Raw genomic sequence first — 20,508 nt, 5'->3', positions numbered from 1 at the left:
TTTTACTAAAAAAGGACCATTTTACATACAAAAACACTAGCAGGAATGATGGTTGTTACTCATGAGCCAGCACTGGATGGCATGAGGTTTACTCAAGTGGCCCTTCATAAACTCATATACCTATGACAAATCAGAAGTCTTTTTAAAATGCTAAAAGGAGTTTTTGTAAAATTTGAACCGGATCATTTTTAATAACAAAACTGCAGTGGTTTGCTGTCTGAAGGGTAATTGGATATGAAGGGGAGATCTTATATTTGTACTTGCAGTGTCTGAACATTTTAGGACAACAGTTCTCAATCTAAAATAGTCAGCATGATCTAATTTTTTGTGTCCTGTGAAACAGAGTGTGAGACACGGGTGAAACTGTATGAATTACAAGTTCAGCCTATCTGTTGCTCATGTTCTGTGAGCTGTCTAGAGGCAGCTGGTCTGCTTGTCGTTCTCAGTGTAACACCAGAAATAGGAGGCATTCAGTATTTTCTCTAGGGTTGGATGCTGACTTTTATATCATGGTAGCTAAAACGGTTCAGAGGAATGCAGGAAAAAAAAAAAAAGTAGATATTTTTTGAAATAAAAGCATTGCTGCTGCTCTCATGTCATCATTCCTGGTATATAAATAGCGAGGTTTAGACTTCTGCAGAACTGTATTGCTGCTTAATATAGTTTTCAAGCAAGTCTCCAGCGGCTGCAAAGTATTTCTCATACCATTCCTTGAGTGAGGTATTGGCCGAGCAGCATCCACGTGTCTTGATGCTTAGCCATGTTTTGGGTTGTGTCAGAGGAAACTTTGGAATTGGACCCTTGGGAATGCTGAGAATCGGGGGAAGAAGCTTGCCTCCTCCTCTTGGCATTCCAGACAGCAAATATTTCTCTTTATCTCAGAGTTGTGATATACACTTGTGTGAAATCCTCTGCAGTTGAAATTCTTTGCCTATCATGCTGTTGCCTCCACGGTGAGGGGTTTCTTTTGCATTGGTGTTGGAGAACTCTGTTTCTGCTTCAGTATTTGGAGAACAGGAGACAAAGGGTATGAATGATGAGGAGCTGCTTTTGGCAAAGTGGGTAAGAGCTGAGTGGCTTTTCACCATCATACTGAACGTGCTCAGTTGCTTTAAGTTAAAAAAGAATCCACAACAAAAAATGAACCTGAAATAAAAACACTTGCCAGAACTTACTGATTTGCAGCATGTTAAGTCAGACAGAGCTACGATGTGCTACCGTTAGCTCATCCATTTCTTGAAAAGCAAAACAAAAAATCAATCAAACCTCCAAACAAAACCTTATTTCATGGAAATTAATGCTGAGAAACAGCTGTTCTCCTTTGCAGAGAATCAGTACATTGTTCTTTTTACAATCCTAGAAGACAAACAGAGCACTTTAAAAAAATAGATATCACTTTATGGCTTTTGTTTGGGCTTACTATTGCCAGTGCTTTTGAAGGTAACTTTTCCTTCATAACGTGTGCGTGGATGCTCCTTCAGGGGCAGGTTTGAGCATCTCAGGCTGCCTTGTTTTCAGGAAGTAAGTGAGAAATTTACACGCTGTAAGGGGTGAAGTTAACAAAGTGAATAATACCAAATGGCATTGTTTGCCAATATATTTTATATTTGGTGTAATTAGAAAGATTATCAGGGTGGAAAAGAGACATTTGAAATAGAGAAATGCTCACCCATGCCCTAGGCTCACAAGAGGTAACTCCAAAGGAGTGATCTCCAGGAAGTGATCCTTCCCCAGTGCTGGTCAGCCTGTAAGTGTGGTCTGGGAGAGGTGGAAGCAGTCTCCACCCCTTCTGATCTCACAGGTGCATTGCCTTCAGCTGTGCTCCTGCAGCTGACTCAGTGCTTGCCTCAGGTGATCCATCAGTGGTACAGGCTGAGACTCAGCAGCTCCCATACACACGCACACTCAGCATTCACATTTTTTAGATACGAAAGCATTTGACAGTGTTAGATTTTTACATTTTGCAAAAGTAGATGTAAATAGCTGTACTGACTCTTGTTGGATTCTTTATTCTCATTGAGTGTAACACTTAATACCACGCAGGAATCCAAGGGCCTACTGTGTCTTAAGCATCAGAGCCTTAGAAACCAAGAGTAGCTGGTGGGAGGTAACGTAGACTTCTAAATATTGTGATTAACTTTGATATAACACTCGTGGGCTTGTTTTGAGGAAACGTTATTGTATACCAGGACGTTTGATTCTCAGTGGCATGGAAAGGAAGAAAAAAACATGCAAGAGTCACTTACGTCACAACACTGACATCCTCTTCCGTTTAGATTTGTTATTTTTAACAAACCCTTGTGGAAGCAATTCATGTACAGCTCCTTCTCACTGCGCAGGCAAGTGTGGAGGAGGGTGATGTAAGAGCTCAAAGTATGGGGTCTTATTCTGTGCCTTTGGCAAGCAGGAGCAAGGCCTCTGCTAAGGGAGCTGGGTTGGGATGGTATGGAAGGGGCTGGCGTGATGCTGGGTTGGTGTTGGCTCCTTCAGGAGCAAAGGAGCAAGCATTAAAAACCACCTGTATCCATCCATCCATCAGACAAAGGGTTGATTCTGTCTGCTTTCGTCCCGTTAATGTTTGTTACAGCTTGCCAAGGGCTATAAAGATCCCGAATACACAACAACGTGGGTTACCCTGCGGTGAAAACAGAGCCTTGGTTTCTAATTGTAAAATGTGTATAAACTGTACAGCGCACGGGTCGGGGAGAAATAAAACTTTATGCTAAGAGGGGGCTGTGGTTTCATCTGTCGCAGGCTTAACGCGGTGCTGTGGGGTTTTCCTTCTCGGTAGGCACGGCCCGTGAGCTCCGAAAGGAAGACGCCCAGCCTCGGGCTGCGGACGGTCCGCGCGTTCTCAATTTCACTTCAGCCACACGTGAGCGTCGCTGCTATTTGGGTACCGGGGGCTGCAGCATTCACGAGCGCGCGGCGGTAATGGGATTAAGGGATCACCTACACGAGCAGGAAGGGGCAGCAGCGGCTCCGCGGGGGAGGAAATGGAACAATGCGCTGCAGCGCGGCCGCGCTTCCTGCGGCGCCGCGGCAGGAAAAGGCCCTCTCCCTCAGCACGCTCCTCCCCGCCCGCCGCCTCCAGGTGGGGCGGGCCCGGGCCGCGGCGCTGCCCGCGGGTGTGAAGGAGGGGCGGGGGGACGGAGCCGCGGCGGATGCGGACGGTAGCTCTGATGTGGGGGGGGGGGTGCGCGGGGCGGGGCGGGGCGGGCGCTCCCTTCCCCTTCTGTCCCTTCCCCTTCTGTCCCTTCCCCTTCTGTCCCTTCCCCTTCTGTCCCTTCCCCTCCCGCCAGCGTCCGTCGCGGGATGCGCGGCCGTGCTCCGCTCCCCCTCCGCCCCTATAGGTCCGTGCGCCCGCCCTACAGCTGACAGGTAACGGCGGACCGCGTCGCCTTTTAGGCACGGGCTCGGTGTTTCTTTTTGTCCTTCCCTCCGGGAGCTGAGCGGCTCGGGATGGGGCTGTGTGGAAGCAGAAGGTGATGCGCGGTCCCTGCGGCGTGTGCCTCCGTATGCCGGCGCCGTAACACGACGGCAGCCGCTGGGCCGTGGTTCAGTTGGTGGCTGCTCGGAGCTGCCCTTCCTCTCACCCTTCTTTTCTCCTAAGCCGGAGACGATGCTCCGGCCAAATCGTTTTAGTTTTTCAACTCTCCTCCCCCCCCCCCCCCCCCTCGCTGGGCGCTGCCCGCTCCGTGCTCGGCTCCCACGGCCGCGCTCCGAGGATCCCTCGGGCTCCGGCTAAAGTAAACACGCCCGTTTTAGTCTGCGTAATTACCCGGTGATTAATGATCCCCAGATAATCCCGAGGGCTGCGCTGTCTGCTCTGTCCGTGAGAGTTTGCTTTCCGTCGGACAAAAAGGAAAAAAAAAACCCAAAACAAAAAAAACCTCCCCAGCACCACGAGTGAAAACGCCCGGAGTAGGTGACGCTGTGACCCGGTATGCTTGAAATGCACTCAGCTGCAGCTAACGTTGTCTTTCTCTGATTGCAGAAGCCGTGAGTTGCCATGTTCATCTTGCTGATGTTTGGATTGCTACTGCGAGAAATCCTGGCTAATTCCCAAGATGAAAATCTCACTGAACTCAAAAGCGTTCCCGAAGAGCCGACGTACATCTACGGGACTATCAACTTGCCAGAAGAGCACATCCCATACTATCTGCACAACAATCGGCACGTTGCTGGCATCTGCAAGCAGGACTCTCGTTGCCCCTATAAAGTAGGTTTGATTTTATGCTGTTGTCGTTACGGAGCAGTTTGTTGGTGGAGTCCAAGAGGTTTAGAGGTGTTGAGTTGTTCTCCTTGCTGGTGAGTTGGCTTTGTTAGGAATTGTGGGGATGGTGAACCTGGGGATGGCAGCTGTGTGTGGCTTGGGGTAATTCCAGCATCTCCTGGGATGGAGCTGCTCTGCTGAGCTGGGGCTGGCAGCTGTGCTCCCTCCAACCAATGCTGCTAGGTGTGTCTTCTGTGGGCCCTCTGCTGCATGTAAAGAATGGCAGTGTTCTTTCTGAAACAGCTTGGTCTGTTTTCAAAGTTCTTTAGGCAAGATTTGGAAAACAGGATTTGTTGTTGAGAAGTGGTTTATAAGCTAGCACACGACTTTGGTCGCTTGCTGCATTCAGTAATTTTGTGTTACAGAAATACTTGAAGAAACTGAAGTCCTGCTGGGGCTATGAGAAATCTTGCAAATCGGATTACAGGTTCAGTTACCCGGTGTGTGACTACGTGGAATCAGGATGGTGAGCTGCATCTTCAATGTATAAAGTGCAGTATGTTCAGAAAGGGAAGAAAAATAGTGCTCGCTTTTGTGTTAGCAGTCAGGTTAACAATCCTGTGGCCTTCAGAGTCTAAAGGAGGACTGTCCATCTTTGTACAGATGCACATATACATGTGTACATATGTTGCACATACATAACATACATCTCTCAGTGTGACTTTCAGCTTTTTAAGGAAAAAAATCCTGCTTGAAATACTTCCTCTTGCAGTGTTTTCATTGTCCTGATTTAGCCTTGTAGTCAGATTCCTGAAATAACTGCAGTTCCTTTCCTTAGCTTTAAAAGCAGATGAAAAAATGTTTAAAACAATTCAGAGCCTGTGACAGGAGGATTGCTTTAAATTGTCATTGGTGTTTTCATTGAGGTGGAGCTGATAGGTTGCTTCCTGCTTTGCATCTTGCGTGTCAGTGTTGTACCTGGCTGGGTTTTTTTTGTCCCTTTTTACTGGGGGAAGAAAAACAACAGTTGTCTGTTAAAGCTATTACTAGAATTGAGCAATGGCATTTTATTTTCCCCTCATTAGGGCGAACGACATCGAGACGGCCCAGCAGATATTCTGGAAACAAGCTGACTTTGGTTATGTTCAAGAGAGGCTGAATGAGATGAAAACCCATTGTAAGCCTGCAGCAGAGGTAGGTGTTTTCAGTAGATATTATGCTTCTCGCTTTGTCTGAAACCTAATTGTTGCTATCAGTAAAAATGTATTTATTTTTTAACAGGGAGATTCATCTCTGACCTGTTCTCAGTTCCTTCAGCACTGCAGAGCAACCAACTTGTACATTGACTTAAGAACTGCAAAGAGAAACCACGAGAGGTTTGATTCTGTGATGCTGGAGTAAAACTAAGGGGTGACAGGGAGAGGGGTTTGAGGAGTTTGTTGGCTGGAGCTGTGCTTACAGCTGCTGCACTTGCTGAGCTTTGCAGAGCCCGTGGTCAGAGGCATGTTACTGAAGCCGTGAGCTCTACATCACTAGCACTTGGTTCCTGTCTGCTGCTGCAGAATGGATTATTATAAGACTCATTTATTTTTGGAGTGATGGTGGGTGATTACGATACTGCCTCCTCCTGACTGAACAGAGGGTAGTGTTTCTATATCTTGAGACATTATTTCTGCATATTCAGACACATCCTTTCTCGTTCAGCTGGCCTGTGAGGTAGAATTGTTCCTATATGAGGCACTGAGAAGAAAATACTCAGGTTTAAATATGTACAAAGAGACTAAATAACATTGGCTTGAGCACATAATCTTGATTGAGGAACCTTGATTGCAGAGCACTTGTGGCCCTGTTGCACAAAGGCTGATAGACTTTTACTCGTTTCCATTAGATTCAAAGAAGACTTTTTCCAGAAGGGAGAGATTGGAGGTCATTGCACCCTTGACGTTAAAGCATTTTTAGCTGAAGGTCAACGCAAAAGCCCTCTGCAGTCTTGGTAAGAGTCACTTGTGGCTGATTCCAAGTTCACTGATCAGTTTTTTTTTTCCTTGGCATTAGCATCTGTGTGTAAGGTGTTTCATTGTGGGGAATTGGTTGTTCCTTTCTAAGGTCAGCTTGTGCTGTTTGTGTTAGATAACCTCTATAACTATGTCTATGCAGAGTGCTGTTCTGACCGATGGTACTGTCCAGCTGTACCTTTTCTGCCTAATTTACAGCAGCAACAGACATGGAAACATTTTTAATTAGACTTCTAATGATGAAGTGTTTTCCAGAGATGTTAGCTCTGTGCCTAGTCTGCCTATGGAAGGAGCCAATTCTTTTGTTGAGAAATACCTTAGAGTTGGCATTTATGCCTTAGTTCATATAGTCCTGGTGACGTTGGGGCCAGTTTAATGCTTGGTCTGGATATGTACTCATATGCTGTTCCCAGGGAGCCTGTGTTTGGAATATGAAATGGGCAGCAGTTTGGGGGCTGAGAAGGAAGTACAAGGATGCTTTGGTGGTAGCTGGCTTAGTGTCATGGGTTGCATGTTAGCTCTTCAGAGCTGAGCTGACAGTTTAACTGATAGAGTATGAAGGCAGGGAACTACTAAAATGCCTGGAGGAACTGAGTTTTTATGCTTTTTTTCACATTTTCAATTTTTTTTCTCCCTCTTTGGGCTGATGGTCAGTTTCAGTTAAGAAGAGCTCCAGGTGAGGAAAAGGCTTTTCATCTGTACCTGCTGTTGTCATTTCAGCTGCTCATCCCTGTTTAGATCCAGGGCTAATAAATATTGCATCTGCATTCATTATTCTGAGCAAAGCATGAAGATCTTGCTGAAGTGTCTGGCAACACAGATCAAGTTGGACAGACCCAGCAATGTATGCTTTAAGGCTCTCGTTACATCTCTCCTGCCTTGGTTTGTACTTCAAAGATGCTGTTCACTCCTGAGATCAAAGGCAGAGTTTAACCTCTTGAAGGTCATAACCTGAAGACACTTCCAATAGGATTTTAAATAATTTTAATTGTCAGACTCCATCGGATTTCAGCCATCCTGTTAAATCAGATGGACTGAAAGAGCAGTTGCTGAATCTCAGATGTATTTTAATATGTTAACGACCAAGTGTGTTCTCTGTGGGTGAATCTTGTAGGTTTGCAGAACTCCAGACATTTACTTCGTTAAACTTCAGGCCCTTGGATGATGGCAAGTGTGATGTTGTTATTGAAAAGCCAACGTACTTCATGAAATTAGATGCAGGTGAGCATCTAATCCCCAGACACGAGTATCTTCACTCTTAAACTAAGTTGTTGTATTCCCCTGAATTGTTATAATTGTGGAAGAACTGCAGTCCTGTCAACTTGTACCTTGGAACAGGGATGTCTAGCTGTGTTAAAAAGGTGATGCCATCTAGCTCCTCTGTTTTAGGGGAGGCAGAGAAGAACTGCTGTTTGAGCAGTATGGGAAGCCCGGGAGCTGGTTCCTACCATGGCACCTCTTCTTGGGCAGAAGCTTTGGAACAAGAGCTGTGTTTGTATGGTCCCAAAGCTCATGTCTGGTCTTAGCTAACAAGCAGGCTGGACTATGTTAACTCTTTCTTTCATGGTAGCTTTTTATGCATTGTGGTCTTAGAGTATTAGCTTAAGAAACCAAAAGAAAACAAGAATGCTCTGGGAAAGAACCTGAGGAATTTCTTGGGCTTTGGCTCCTGTGCAAGTACAAGTTCTGTCTTGTAGTCCTCCAGACAGAGCTTCAGTTAACCTGAATAAGAAAGAACTCAGAGCAGTGCCAAAGGCCTGCTTTCTCATGTTTCCTTTGTGTCTAACTAGTTGAGCAGCAGTTGCTTTCATATACTTCAGAAGGCATTTGCAAGAAACTTATCTTCTTCTTTCACCGACTTTTTGCTGCTGTTCTGATTTGTTTTGAGCCTTTCTTAACGTTTGTTTTGCTTCAGATTCCTTCCCTTGATTCCCTTAAAGATTTACTTCTCTAGGGTAAGAAGAGTTCAGTCAGAATTAGGAGAAAACTAGTACAAAACGTGAGATAACTACTAGAGAAAAACACATAAACCACTGAAAAGTGGAGTGAATAGTGAAGCATTTTGCTAACACTGTTTTCTTTTCCTCAGGTGTTAATATGTACCATCACTTCTGTGACTTTGTCAATCTCTATATTACACAGCATATTAATAATTCCTTCAGTACGGATGTCAACATAGTCATGTGGGACACTGTAAGTCCACAGTGCTTTTAACATACTTGTAATGGGTTCTGTTGCTGTCTGACAGAGACTGAGTTTTTTGGATTATCTTAATAGAGGTGCATGGAGAGTAGTGAGGGAACAGATTTGCTGCCAGAAACCTGTTTGAACACTTGAACTGTTTGAATGCTGTGCTGTAGTTTTTTGCCAGTGTATGTTTAGCTCTTGCCAGTAAAAGTGTCAAAGTAACATCATGTGTATTCCCAGTGCGTGGCATTTGAATATTTCATGCTGTTCTCTGTGGACTTTTTCCTCTGAGATTGCTGAAATACACTTAAAACTTTTCTTCTACTTTTAAAAAGAAATGGAGCCTAGCATCTTTCTAAATCAGTGATGTCCAACGTATCCTAAAGAAAATTAAATAAAATCCTTATATAATATGACTGATAGGATTATTGGATACACAATGCATGCATCAAAACAGTCTAATGCTTAATTTCTTTAAAATAGCTGTGCAGTTTTCTCTCCATCACCCCTTAGAATAAATCTTTTTAAGAGGAACTATTTCTGCTGGATGGAAACCATGACTTTTAAGTGTAACAGTAGTTTTACTGATGTGAATTTAAGTTGTACAGGTGTGTGTGAAAAGTGAGCAACTTGTAATATACCAGATAACATGTATGTCTGGTTCAGAAGGAACAAAGATTTGATGACTCTAACATCGTCCCACATCTGTTACCTTGTTCTCCTATAATATGTTTTCTTCCTTTGTGTTTACTGCTGTGACAGATACTCAGTGAAGAACTGCAAATATTGCATGCTTGCTGTTTAATGAGAGATCTTTCTTGGCTTCTTTTTTTTTCTCCTTTCCTTAGTTTTCTTACATTTTGAAAGCTAAAATAAATGTGCCTGCCACATAAGCGAGCTTGTTTTATAGAGAGACCCGTTGTTAATCCAGCTCCAATGGCTTTCTGAAAAGATCAACTGTGTCAGCACCATAAATTACTTTGAAAAGAAACTCTTCTTATACTGCATTGTTGAATCAAATAACTCTTCCAAATGTACCGTTAACAGTATGTACAGTAACAGCACTACCATTTTAAATGACTCCTAACTGCTTGGTCTGCTTGAGTTCATTGCCATGGGCAGCCAGGTGATGGCACCAGCTAACTGCTGATGTGCTGTTCATACCTATCAAACGATAGACTTGAGCTTATTATTCATTCTCTCTTTTTTTTTTTACCTTGTAATTAGATTTGGGCATACTTTCTAGCTACTGTAGGGCTGGTGCACTATTCTTATTAAACAGTAATGCCCTCTGATGTAGGTTAAACAGAGCAGAAAATGAGTAGGAAATCCATTGGGTGTTGATCTGCAGACTGTCTTTGCAACTGCAAGAAAGCAATCTTTCTAAAGCACTTCTAAGGTGAGCAGATAGAGTTATGGAGCATGTCTCCTGGTTCCCTCTTCCACCAAATCAGATCATTGCTTCCAGTTTGAGATGCGTGTGCAGTATGCAAGTGAGCATCCCAAAACAGGGGCAAATAGGAAACGCACTTGCTGTGATGTTTTCCTTCAAATGCTACTGCTGCACTTGGGTTCCTGGATGGTTTTTAGTCCCAGGAGTCCAAGTTTATATCTTCTTCTCTCCTTCCATTTCTGTTGCTTCTGTTTTGTGTTCTGTGGTCTCTGGGGAAACACCTTGCTGCTAACTCGGATTGTAATTTGCTGCTGAAGAATTTGCCTAGATTGCTAAGTTATAGAACTGTTGTAACAAAAAATTAACTGCCTTCCTATGTCTGTAACTGCAGTTCTAGGTATTCAGTAATGTGTGCTTTCTGTGCTAGAATGCCTTAGGTCCTGTGGTGGTGATGTGCATGTTAAGAGTGTGTTTAAGCTCATGTATGGAACTCTTAGGTGACAAAGGGAGTTTTTATATTTATTTGTGTAATTATTGTGCCTTTCTATTCTTCCTTTCCAACGCAGAGCTCCTATGGCTATGGTGACCTGTTCAGTGAGACATGGAAGGCATTTACTGACTACGAAATAATACACTTGAAAACTTTTGACTCTAAAAGGGTATGAAATTTCATATTTTGTCTTAATTCATAGTGACTGTGCAGCAAAAATGACTGCTTCTAAACCTGCTTCTGGATATATGCTCTTCATAGAAGAGCACTGATGCTTTACATGTATGTTTAATTAGTGTAACGTGAGCGTGTCTCAAACAGGAGATGCAGTTGTAACCTAATTCTGTGGTGTGTCTGCATTTACGTAGGCAGACCGAACTTCTCTGCCTTCTGGGAAGTGATATTTGTGTATTAGTTTCACTTCTGCAACACCCATTACTGAAGCAAAGGATTTTCAAGTGGTACTGTCTTCTGCTTCCTACTGAGATATATATCTTCCCCTGCAGCTGTTAGTGTACCTGCTGCTTATCATCAGAAATCAAGCAGAATAGCCCAAAACAAATAAAAAAACACAGACAAAGCTGTAATAACTTTTTCTTCAATTGTAGAAATTCAATCAGAGCTCTCTTCTATCCCTTAAACTCAGTCTTAAACTCTCCATGCTTCACCTGGTTTTCTTCTATTTATCTTCTATTTAATTCATATTTATTCTAGCTTTTGGGGGTGTTTTTTCCTGTTTGATTTTTAGATGTCTTCCCACACTTGTATCTGTAGCATCTGAGCTGAGATCTCCTTTGGGGTCAGGATGGTCTTTGTTCCATTCTCTTGCACAGCTGAGGAAGGGAGGCTGTTCTGTCAGGAGCGTGTGATTGCTAGCTCACTGTAAGCAGTGATCCCACGGATTGAGCATGGCATGTACCAGAGGAAGGTAACAGTGCAGTGTAATTGTAAAGTTCTTGTGATCTTCTTTTGCAGGTGTGTTTTAAAGAAGCAGTCTTCTCATTACTGCCTCGAATGCGGTATGGCTTGTTTTATAACACACCATTGGTGAGTCCTTATCCATCTTCGTGTTAGCTACACGAAAAGTCTGAGCTAATGAATGTCTCAAACATCCTGCTGAGTTGTCATGAAGCGTACTGCACTGAAGGTCTGTTTAACTCCAAATTCTTTAGGGAAGTTACTTCAGCTAGTTGATAGTAACTGGTTATATGCAGTCCTCTGCCCCACTGTCTTGAGATATGCTATACCTCTTTACTGAGAGGGTCCCATGGACTTCGTGGTATTTTGGCAGAGCACAAGAACTTCTCTGGCACTTTCCTAGGGGTATTAGCTCATGTCTTCAGGCTATAATGCTACAGAGAGAGCCACATTGCTTCTAAATGAACATGCCACTTGCACTGAAGCAAATAGTGCTGTGCTTAGTGTGTGGCACTTGGCTTTTGTTCTGTAAGAATGGCATCAGATTGATACCAAAGAGAGATTTTTTTGTGTGTGTGAAATAACCTTTTGTACTCATGATTGCTTTTCTGCTTTCAGATATCTGGCTGCCATGGTACAGGGCTGTTCAGAGCGTTTTCTCAGCATGTGCTGCACAGATTAAATATCACACAAGAAGGACCCAAGGTATGATAACGGAACACTAAAGCTGTAGTGTGGAGCTGACAGATCCTAGCAGGGAAACAGCATTATCTAGCTGGTGTGGAGCGATTTCAGTGTGGAATAGGAGCATACATTGCACTTTTCTTCCAATAAGTCAGTTTGTTCTGTAAAGGCCTTCAGCAAACACATGGGCAGTTACCCTCCTGTCATGTTTCCATAGGCCAGGCTTTAGAACATCCTCCTTTCAGCCCTAGTGTCTCTTCCCCACCTCTGTTCTCTGTGCCTGAGGTCTTTGTTTCTTCCCAGCCACGCAGTATGCAGTACATGACCTTTTCTGGAGTGTGCTGACAAGAACCTTGGGTCCAATAGGGGGACCCCACAAAGCAACACAGTGAGCTTGTTCTCTGCAGGCATGTTCCTTATCAGTCCTCATAGGTACTGCTGAGCTCAGATCAGAGGAGGAGATGGCTGAGGCTGGTCCTTTGATTCCTGCCCAGCACTGCCTGTCTGGCCATGGACATATCTGTTTTTTGTGCTAGAAGTTGTTGCAGATTGTCACAAGGGCTGCATTGGTGGGTACAGCAGTCCTGAGCTTCTTCAAGTGTTTGCTAGAGAGTAGCCTGCATATTGTCATTGAGGGGCACGCATTCAAAGCAAAGCACAGACATTTAGTTATGCTTCTCCTGCTGACTGTAATGGGAGTCACGCAGTTAAATCTCTTTATTTCACTTGGAACACTCACCCCCATGAGACCAATTAATTTAAAGAGGTAAAGTGGAGAACTGTTAAAGAAGAAAAATACTTTTTTCCTGTGGATCTTGTGAACAAACTGTCCTGAAAGCTGCTTTCAAAAACTGCTGTATAATGCAGAGCACAAAGACTCTTTTGTACGGAATAAAATAAATCTCTCAAAAAACATTTTATTATTTGCTAGTAGTCAGACTTTCACCAAGTTTTTGACACTTTTAATCTGTTGGAAAATACAGTGTGAACTTTAAGGTGGTTGCATCATCTATTACACGAGGAGGGAATGTGTTTAGTGCTCAGATAATTGCCAAAATTAAATATGGAAGTTCTGGTTGTGTTCTGTGTTGGTTGTTTTTTTTTCCTCTTTTATTTCTTTCCTTGTTTCTGAGTGAGATCTGCCTCACTGTTAACACTCAGCTTCCTCTTTATTTTTAGGATGGGAAAATTCGAGTCACAATACTTGCACGCAGTACAGACTACCGGAAGATATTAAACCAGAATGAGGTGTGGCCCTTTTTATTTATAAAACAAATTTATTGGAAGTAAAATTTTGCTCTTTGAATTGATTTTTTTTTCAGGCACAGCCAAGACATCTGCTGACAAATACATTTAGTGCTAATATTAATTTCTTCTAATGTGCCTCTTATCCTGTCTCTGCTTCTGTAGACCAGATGCTGAACCTTGTTGCCCTTTTTAAAATTCCAATGGAGGACTACAGATGTAATACTAAAAGTATTTCCTCTTAACAAACAGATGCTGCAGAACTTCTGAGGGCATTAAATTTTGCTTTCAGATAATTCTCTTGTTTCTGCCATTTTCAGTGTTCAAGGCTCTAACAAAAGCTTTGTTACACGTGCAGATCAAAATATGTAAGCAGTTGTATCTGAATGTATGCATTTAAAACTCAGTGAGTTTTCATATTGAATCACTGTTTTGAATCGTGCAGCTTAGTGGCTTTAGAGTGAAGCTTCTCTTGTGATAAAATAACATCATTTTTTTTTTTATAGCTCTCTTCGTTCTTTGCTGCCAGTGCCTGACAAAAATGGATTGTCATTATTATTCCTTGTGTAAGGGAGAAACTGAGTCTTATTTCATGCAATAGCTTGGTGTCAGAGCAGGCAGGGCTCAGATTGCCAGACGTGTGCACTGTCTGCTGTACTATCCACAGTGCCTGCTTACACCACCTGTGCTGTGTATTTCCTGATAACGAGCATATAATGGAAAATGAGAAGTGAATCTTTTCTTTACTGATCTTTTGTTAAGAAAAATACTTGCATCTCTTTCCCTCTCCTGCTAGCTGTGAATTGAAGACTTGGAAAAAACCCTTTTGAGTTAGAAGCCTGGGCAATATTGGCTTTATTTCTTGTGTGAGTAGGAGCCTGGTCAAATATTTTGGAAAACTCTTCAGATTACTAATTTGCTTCTTTAGGTATTGGAATACCTTTTGGAAATCCATCCTAAAGAGTCATATCTTCATCAATTCCCACCTTCATCAAAACCGGTACTAGTTTGAGTGGCTTGAGACTTGGCCCTGTAGCATATGTACAAGTCAACAGTAGTCTCTGAGATTCAAATCCCCTCTGCAGTGGCTGTTTTACTAGGAATGATATTTGTATCCTAGATGAGAATGTAGAAAAGTAGGAGAACAGCTCCTTTATATGGCAGTGACAGTATGTTGTGTCTTCCTCATTGTAATTCTGTGGTGAGGAAGACTGTAGGGGAGGAATCAATTCAAGGAGAACACCAAACCATTGTCTTTTTTTCTTTCCCCTCTCAGCTGGTGAATGCTTTGAAAACAGTATCGACGTTGGAGGTCAAAGTGGTAGACTACAAATACAAGTGAGTACGTTGCTAGAGGAAACTGGTGTGGCAGTGCCCTTTCTATGGCTGGTGCAAACTGCTGTCATGCAGAAGTATACACGTTTTCTAGTTTCTTCCCAGTTTCTAAGCTTTGCACAATCCAGGAACTGGTAAGAAGGGATGAATGTTAGTGAGGGAGTGGTGAGCTAGTTCAGCATTCCCATCGTATGATGCAGTGCTTAGGAGTGAATCAATCTCGTAGTATGCTTTTATATGACTCTATTTAATGATGAATGATAACTTATTTGCTGCTCCAATGGCCCCTGCAGATGCCACTTGAGATCATCTCGTGGTGCCCAGATATGCTAGGCACTGTGCCAGTAAGAATTGGCTTGAAGAAGTAGTTCCCAAGTGGTGTATTTCTGTACCAGATGGCAGCACAGCTCTTTTGTGGTCAGTGGTGCTGTCATGGATCACGTAGGAATAGTGAGGAGCTGAAGCAGATCAGTTTTTCACCCAAGCAGAGGCAGAGTGAGGAAGTTGAAAGTTGATTGTTTCCTTTGTCAGTGACAGCATTTGAGGGAGTTAATAAGAGGGTAGGCTTCTGGGCAGTCCCTTTGAGAGCATAACCCAGTGATGCTTCCTCAATTCCTGTACTTGTTGAAACTGTAGTACCATTCACTATTTCTACAGCTATCCTGCTGCATCATCCCCATCATGGTTGCAGGGGTTTCCCTGATGCCTGCACTCACAGTAGGTTAAGCAGTTGACGTTTTCCTGTTGCAGTTTAAGCCAACTTCTTTTTATTCTCTTCAAATTGACCAGAGAAGAACTTATTCTCTTCCTTTTTTAATGTGTCTTGTTAATGTGTGGACGAAGCCTGCTGTGATTTCCCTTTCCACTTGTCAGTCATCTCTCACAATGATCTTCAGCCCATTATTTACTTGTGTTCTCAGGGAGCACCTGATTGTTTAAAATACTGTATTTGGAGGTTACATTCAAAGGATGGGAAAGAAGTGAAAGTGTGAGGCAGGAGCTGAAAAACAAAACAAAAATTGGTCTCCTTGTTCCTGCTTGATGCCCTGTGAACAACTCAGGTCTGTTATGTTAAAAAACAAAACAAAAGGCCACCACCAATAAAAAAAACCTCCCCACTTTGAGAAGTTTAAACTTAGCAATGAAATCATGGTTTTGGAATAGTCTCTTTATTAATGTGAAGTTTTGAAACCTGTCTGCATTTCTTCTAATTCCATGCTGAGTTATTGCTCGCTGCCGCATTTATGATTCTTAGTACTGTTTCCTGAAAAATCAATTCTCTTTCAGTATTCCCTTAAGTTAATTTTGCACTTTGTACATGTAACTAATTCTTACTGAGATGGAGAGACATGCCAGATCACTGGTTTTTGTTGTGTTGTCTGCAGGGAGCTTGAATTTTCAGAGCAATTGAGAATTACACATAACTCTGACATATTCATTGGGATGCATGGAGCTGGACTCACCCATTTGCTCTTTCTCCCAGACTGGGCTGTTGTTTTTGAGCTGTAAGTGTTATTTTCCTCTTTCTATGATACACACAGCTGCTAATGTCTGTTCATATATGTTATTGAAGCACATTCCCCTTCTAGTATGTGACTGCGAATGCTTTGCTTGCGTTGTCTTCTGGACTTCACTTTTGACAGTCTCTTCTTCTGGGAGCAGAAAGTGAGGAAGTTTTCATTGAAAATGATGGTGTAGCTATCATGAAGGCTTAGCAAGTGATTTTTTAAGGTGGCAAATACGACCCAGCCTCTTATTTAATAATAATACAATAACAATAATACAATTTAACAATAACACAAATACAACAAATCTCACAGGTCAGATCCTCTCTAGTGGGTCTGAGATATAATGGTGTTCTGTCTGATTCTGAGAATGCACATCCAGCCTCTTACAGATCCCTCTGGTGGATATTGCTGTTCTCCTTTCCATACCTGGGACACGAGCACCAGCCTGCTAGCCAAGCTCAGCTGAGAGTCATTTTATCTTATCCAAAGTTCTCCAGTAGTTCCATTTTCAATATGTTTTGTCATGAAGCTGGATGTTAATAGGCATTCCAGTCTGTGGAATGAAAGAAAAATGGAGTTTTGCTTGTCCAAAGAGCACTGAATACCCTATCTTGGGAAATCCCACCACAGAGCAGTAGGGAAAGCTGTGGAGCTGCTGCTCTGTGGTGTAATGTTGGCTCAAGATCATTAGGAAATGAATTCAGACACCAGAGGGTTTTTCTTATGTGCCCAAGAGCTGCTGCAGCTGGGCTGGGAGGTATCTGATGTGCAGATGTGTCTCAAACTGTCTCATTGACCACATGTTAAGAACAGGTGGGCAGCCCTCATTCTTCTTTGCAATGGAGCAGAATTTGTCCGTGGTTTTGTTACTTTGGAACTGACCAACAAAGGTGTATGCTTTGACACTTTGTTCTGCTCTGTTCTGAACAACTCAAGCATGAACTCTGTGGGTGAGTGGGTTCTTCTGCCTTTCCCTAGGTACAATTGTGAGGATGAGCGTTGTTACCTGGATTTGGCAAGGCTCAGAGGCATTCACTACATCACTTGGCGAAAAAGAAATAAAGTATTCCCTCAAGATCAGGTAATGATGGTTACTGGTGGGAGAGTGGAGATGGGTTTTCTGCAGTATTCGTGCTCTACTGAATGAATGTAAAGGCTGGTTTGTTTCACTTGTCTGTGTTCTGCCATTTGAAATACGATTTTCATTCTTTAGACCAAATAAATGAACTTGCAGTGATTAAGGAAGTTTGGTATTAATGAATGAGGGAAGAATAGAAATTAATCCTTCGAGCCATCCATTGCATTGCTGTTTTGCAGTTGCTTTGCTGAATCTTTTGCTTCAGAGCAGATCAATGGATCAGGAATAATGTATTAATTGCACGTCCTCAATTTTTTCTTGCTTGTAAATGGAAGATGTATGGGAACTTTCTGTCTAAAAGACTTAATTTCATTTTATTTTATTTTTTTAGGGACACCACCCAACGCTGGGAGAACATCCAAAATTTACAAACTACTCTTTTGATGTGGAAGAATTTATGTACTTGGTGCTTTTGGCTGCAAATCATGTTTCACAGCATTCCAAGTGGCCATTTAGGGTAAAGCATGATGAATTCTAAATCACACTTCTGACTGAAATATTATGTTTGAATAATGCTTCATGAAATATTGTAATGACGTGAAGCAAAGTGCTGGTGTGAAATAAGTAAACCTCTACGAGGGAAATAACTCCTAATTAGTTTGTCAGAACACTTCAGGGCACTGCACCTTATCTGTATCATCTGTCTCTTTCATTCGTGGTGCTTTTCTTTAATAAAAAATATTTAAATTACTTTTTCCCCTCTTCCCCCTTATATTTCTGCATTCCAGATTCTGAAATGCTTGTCTTTGTAAAAGATATGTCCATCCATTTCATTCACATTAGAGATTCTTTGTTTATGTGTATAAATATAACTTTGACTCTTCTCCCTCTAGTTTTAGATGCCAATGTGTAACAAATCTGCTCAGCAAGTTTGGTCAGTCTTCTCTCTCAGTGCAAGTTAATCTTTTCCTAAATGGGTACTTAGGAACTTTAGGTGATTTGGACATTTCCTACTTTTTCACTTAATGTTGCACTTCTGCAATGGAAAACCTATGCAAATTGGAAGAAAAGCACATACAAAAAACCTTTATCTTTCTGAGGATGCTAAAGGGATTGGATTTCAGGATTTTTCTTCAAGTGACAAATGATAAGGAATAAAGGGTGCCCTTCAGCTGCAGCTGGAAGGAGGTGAAATCATGAGGAACTTTGTTCTTGGAGTCATTAAAAGCCTCATCAATTTTTGTTTTCTTAAAATGTTGAAGTGCCCATCTCAGAAACTTAGGAGAATCCTTCTGAGGCCAGAAGCATTGCTCACTGTTCTCACTGAAGCCAAAATTGAGTTGTTTATAAAATCCCCCCTCCCCCTATTTATGGGCTCATACAGGTTGGGGCTAAGGAGGGGAGGAAGGAAAGCATGAAACAAACAGAGAAATTGTGTTATCTTAAGGGGAGCCAGAATGGTGTGTGGATTTCAGAGGCAAAAAAAGAGTTCCCTTTTACACAATGGACTTTCTGAGAATTGGATTCTCACGTTACGTTTGCAGTATAATTAAACATTTTCAGGGGCTTAAAGCAAAGCATACATTTGTATGCAAAAGCAAGACAGTTGCAGTAATGTAAACACTTCAGTGCTGTAATTGTAGGTATTATTGACTTCCATTCACCGACAGTCATAGGCAATTTCACAGAGAGTAACTGCACTCACTGACCTGCCTACCCTGGTTACAATGAGTTACAGTAAGCTTAATTTTCATATAGATCTCTCGTGACCTTAAGCAGTGCATAGGAGAAGCTGATCCATGTGGTATATTAAGGTATTCAGTGCAGTTTTTGGTGTGCTATATGGCGTTAACTCATGGATAAAACTGTTTTACTTTAAAGAACCACGAAAGCAAAATTGCACTTATTTATATGTGGAAAAGGAAGAACCTTTGAGAATACAATTTCCTGTGTTGGCATTTTGGGTTGGGTTTTGTTTGCTTGTTTGGTTTTAAACCTTGTAGGATTTTTCAAGTAATGTATAGATCTTAACTCAGTAAAGTGGGGAGAGGGGAAAACAACCCAACTAAATAATTGAAAATGTAAAAGACGTTTAACTATGAACTGTGCACAGATGTATTTGATACGTTTTCTAAGAAGTCCTTTAATAAAAAGAAATAAAAGAAACTTTTGGTCGTAGTTTGTCAGCTGCTGAAGGCCTGTGTTGCAGATACTGCTCGTTGTACAGTGCTGTGAGAACCTGACGTCCCGAGATCCAAGCTGGCCCTCCTTTCATCAGCTGGGAGTTATTCACAGGCAATGCTGTCATCCTGCATTGATGGCTTTGCTGCCGGAGTGTTTTAAGTTTGGTTTGTGGAATGTATTTGTAAGTGCTGCAGGTGATGCCATTCAAGTAACTGTGTGAGGGCAAACGTGTTCTTGAATCTTTACAGGAGCGGTTAATGAGGAGCTTCTCTTTCGTGCTGTGCTAGGACTCACTAAATCAAGCAGTCAACCATATGCCCGAATGCGTGGTGAGAGGCTGCAGGGACTTCATCCAAGGGTGAAATGTCCTGCCAGCATTCGCTGGTTTCTGCAACTCTCAATGCAATGTCAGTGGTTGATACTGATGTTGGCCAACATATTCTTCAGTCTTTATGGCTTAGCTTTATGGGGATGAAAACAGTAATTGGTTGATGAACTTTACAAATAGTCCCCAGATTATCTTGGCAGTCGAAGGGAGTTCTGATGGATTGATGGGATTTTGGCAATAAATCCTCAGAAATTGGGCAACAAAACCTTTTGAAAGAGGGTCTGTGCCATCCCATGCCTGGAAATTGGAGTCAAAGGGAATCTGTTCTTTAGGCAGGGTATGATTTTGGACTGTGTGTTCCTAACAGACTATAGAATTTTGCTCTTTGCGACTCTTGATTTTTGTCTCAGGATTATCAAAGAACTGAAACTGTGTTTAACTTTCACAATGACATCAGTGTGATGAATTCAGGTGTGGCACTCAGTGTATGCTGCTGATCCTGAGTACTTCCAGCATTGCTCCCGTTTCACGTGCCGTGTCATCTGCAGCTGGTTTGGAAATACAGAATAACTTACAGACACACGTGGTGCCTTTGTTTTACCTCAGGAGTCTTCGAGATGTGCTTAATTTTTTGTGAGGTTCTGCAGAAGTTGAGTGAGTGTGAGGAGTGATTTGTGATGGGGAGGTGTTAAGAATGCATTTATAGATACGGTTTCGTTCTTGTTGTTAATCTGACTGGGTCAGTTATCAGTGGGATTACTCAGGATTTAGAATTTCTGCTTAAAAGAAAAAAGCAGGTAAACTAAAGGAAACATTCTTGAATGCTTCTTAGCTCTGCAAAATGGTAAACTACAAGGGGAATTTTTTCTTTGGTTTCAGTAATGAAGAATTGTTTCAATTTCCAGTGTTTGCACTGAGGCTGAGTTC

The 20,508-nt window shown here is 42.3% G+C and overlaps 1 protein-coding gene across 2 annotated transcripts; it reads left to right on the top strand.

Annotated features, from left to right (window-relative positions):
- The first annotated feature begins 3,138 nt into the window (after window positions 1-3,138).
- On the top strand, window positions 3,139-19,220 carry EOGT (EGF domain specific O-linked N-acetylglucosamine transferase). Of its 2 annotated transcripts, none has more exons than XM_065749332.1 (16): window positions 3,139-3,173; window positions 4,008-4,222; window positions 4,642-4,742; window positions 5,302-5,410; window positions 5,498-5,592; window positions 6,105-6,209; window positions 7,346-7,452; window positions 8,321-8,424; window positions 10,378-10,470; window positions 11,277-11,348; window positions 11,838-11,924; window positions 13,083-13,151; window positions 14,425-14,486; window positions 15,869-15,988; window positions 16,970-17,072; window positions 17,461-19,220. In XM_065749332.1, exons 2-16 carry the CDS (start codon window positions 4,013-4,015, stop codon window positions 17,605-17,607), a joined length of 1,584 nt encoding a protein of 527 aa, XP_065605404.1. In that variant the 5' UTR covers window positions 3,139-3,173; window positions 4,008-4,012; the 3' UTR covers window positions 17,608-19,220. The 2 variants fall into 2 exon arrangements, with proteins under 2 accessions (XP_065605404.1, XP_065605405.1); XM_065749333.1 differs by lacking the exon at window positions 3,139-3,173 and adding an exon at window positions 3,306-3,381.
- The last annotated feature ends 1,288 nt before the right edge of the window (window positions 19,221-20,508 follow it).

The sequence above is a fragment of the Cyrtonyx montezumae genome, unplaced genomic scaffold, assembly GCF_038088225.1.
Source record: "Cyrtonyx montezumae isolate F1298 unplaced genomic scaffold, pur_monq_1.0 scaffold_6, whole genome shotgun sequence".
Taxonomy (NCBI): domain Eukaryota; kingdom Metazoa; phylum Chordata; class Aves; order Galliformes; family Odontophoridae; genus Cyrtonyx; species Cyrtonyx montezumae.
The sequence above is the reverse complement of the archived record's forward strand: the minus strand, read 5'-3'. Positions and strand labels throughout refer to the sequence as shown.

What these genes read in the sequence shown, in the direction of transcription:
- EOGT (XM_065749332.1), top strand. Translation starts at nt 4,013, where the DNA reads ATGTTCATCTTGCTGATGTTTGGATTGCTACTGCGAGAAATCCTGGCT. An exon ending in CTTCATGAAATTAGATGCAG is followed by an intron (nt 7,453 to 8,320) that starts GTGAGCATCTAA and finishes TCTTTTCCTCAG; the next exon opens with GTGTTAATATGTACCATCAC. An exon ending in TGTTTTATAACACACCATTG is followed by an intron (nt 11,349 to 11,837) that starts GTGAGTCCTTAT and finishes TTCTGCTTTCAG; the next exon opens with ATATCTGGCTGCCATGGTAC.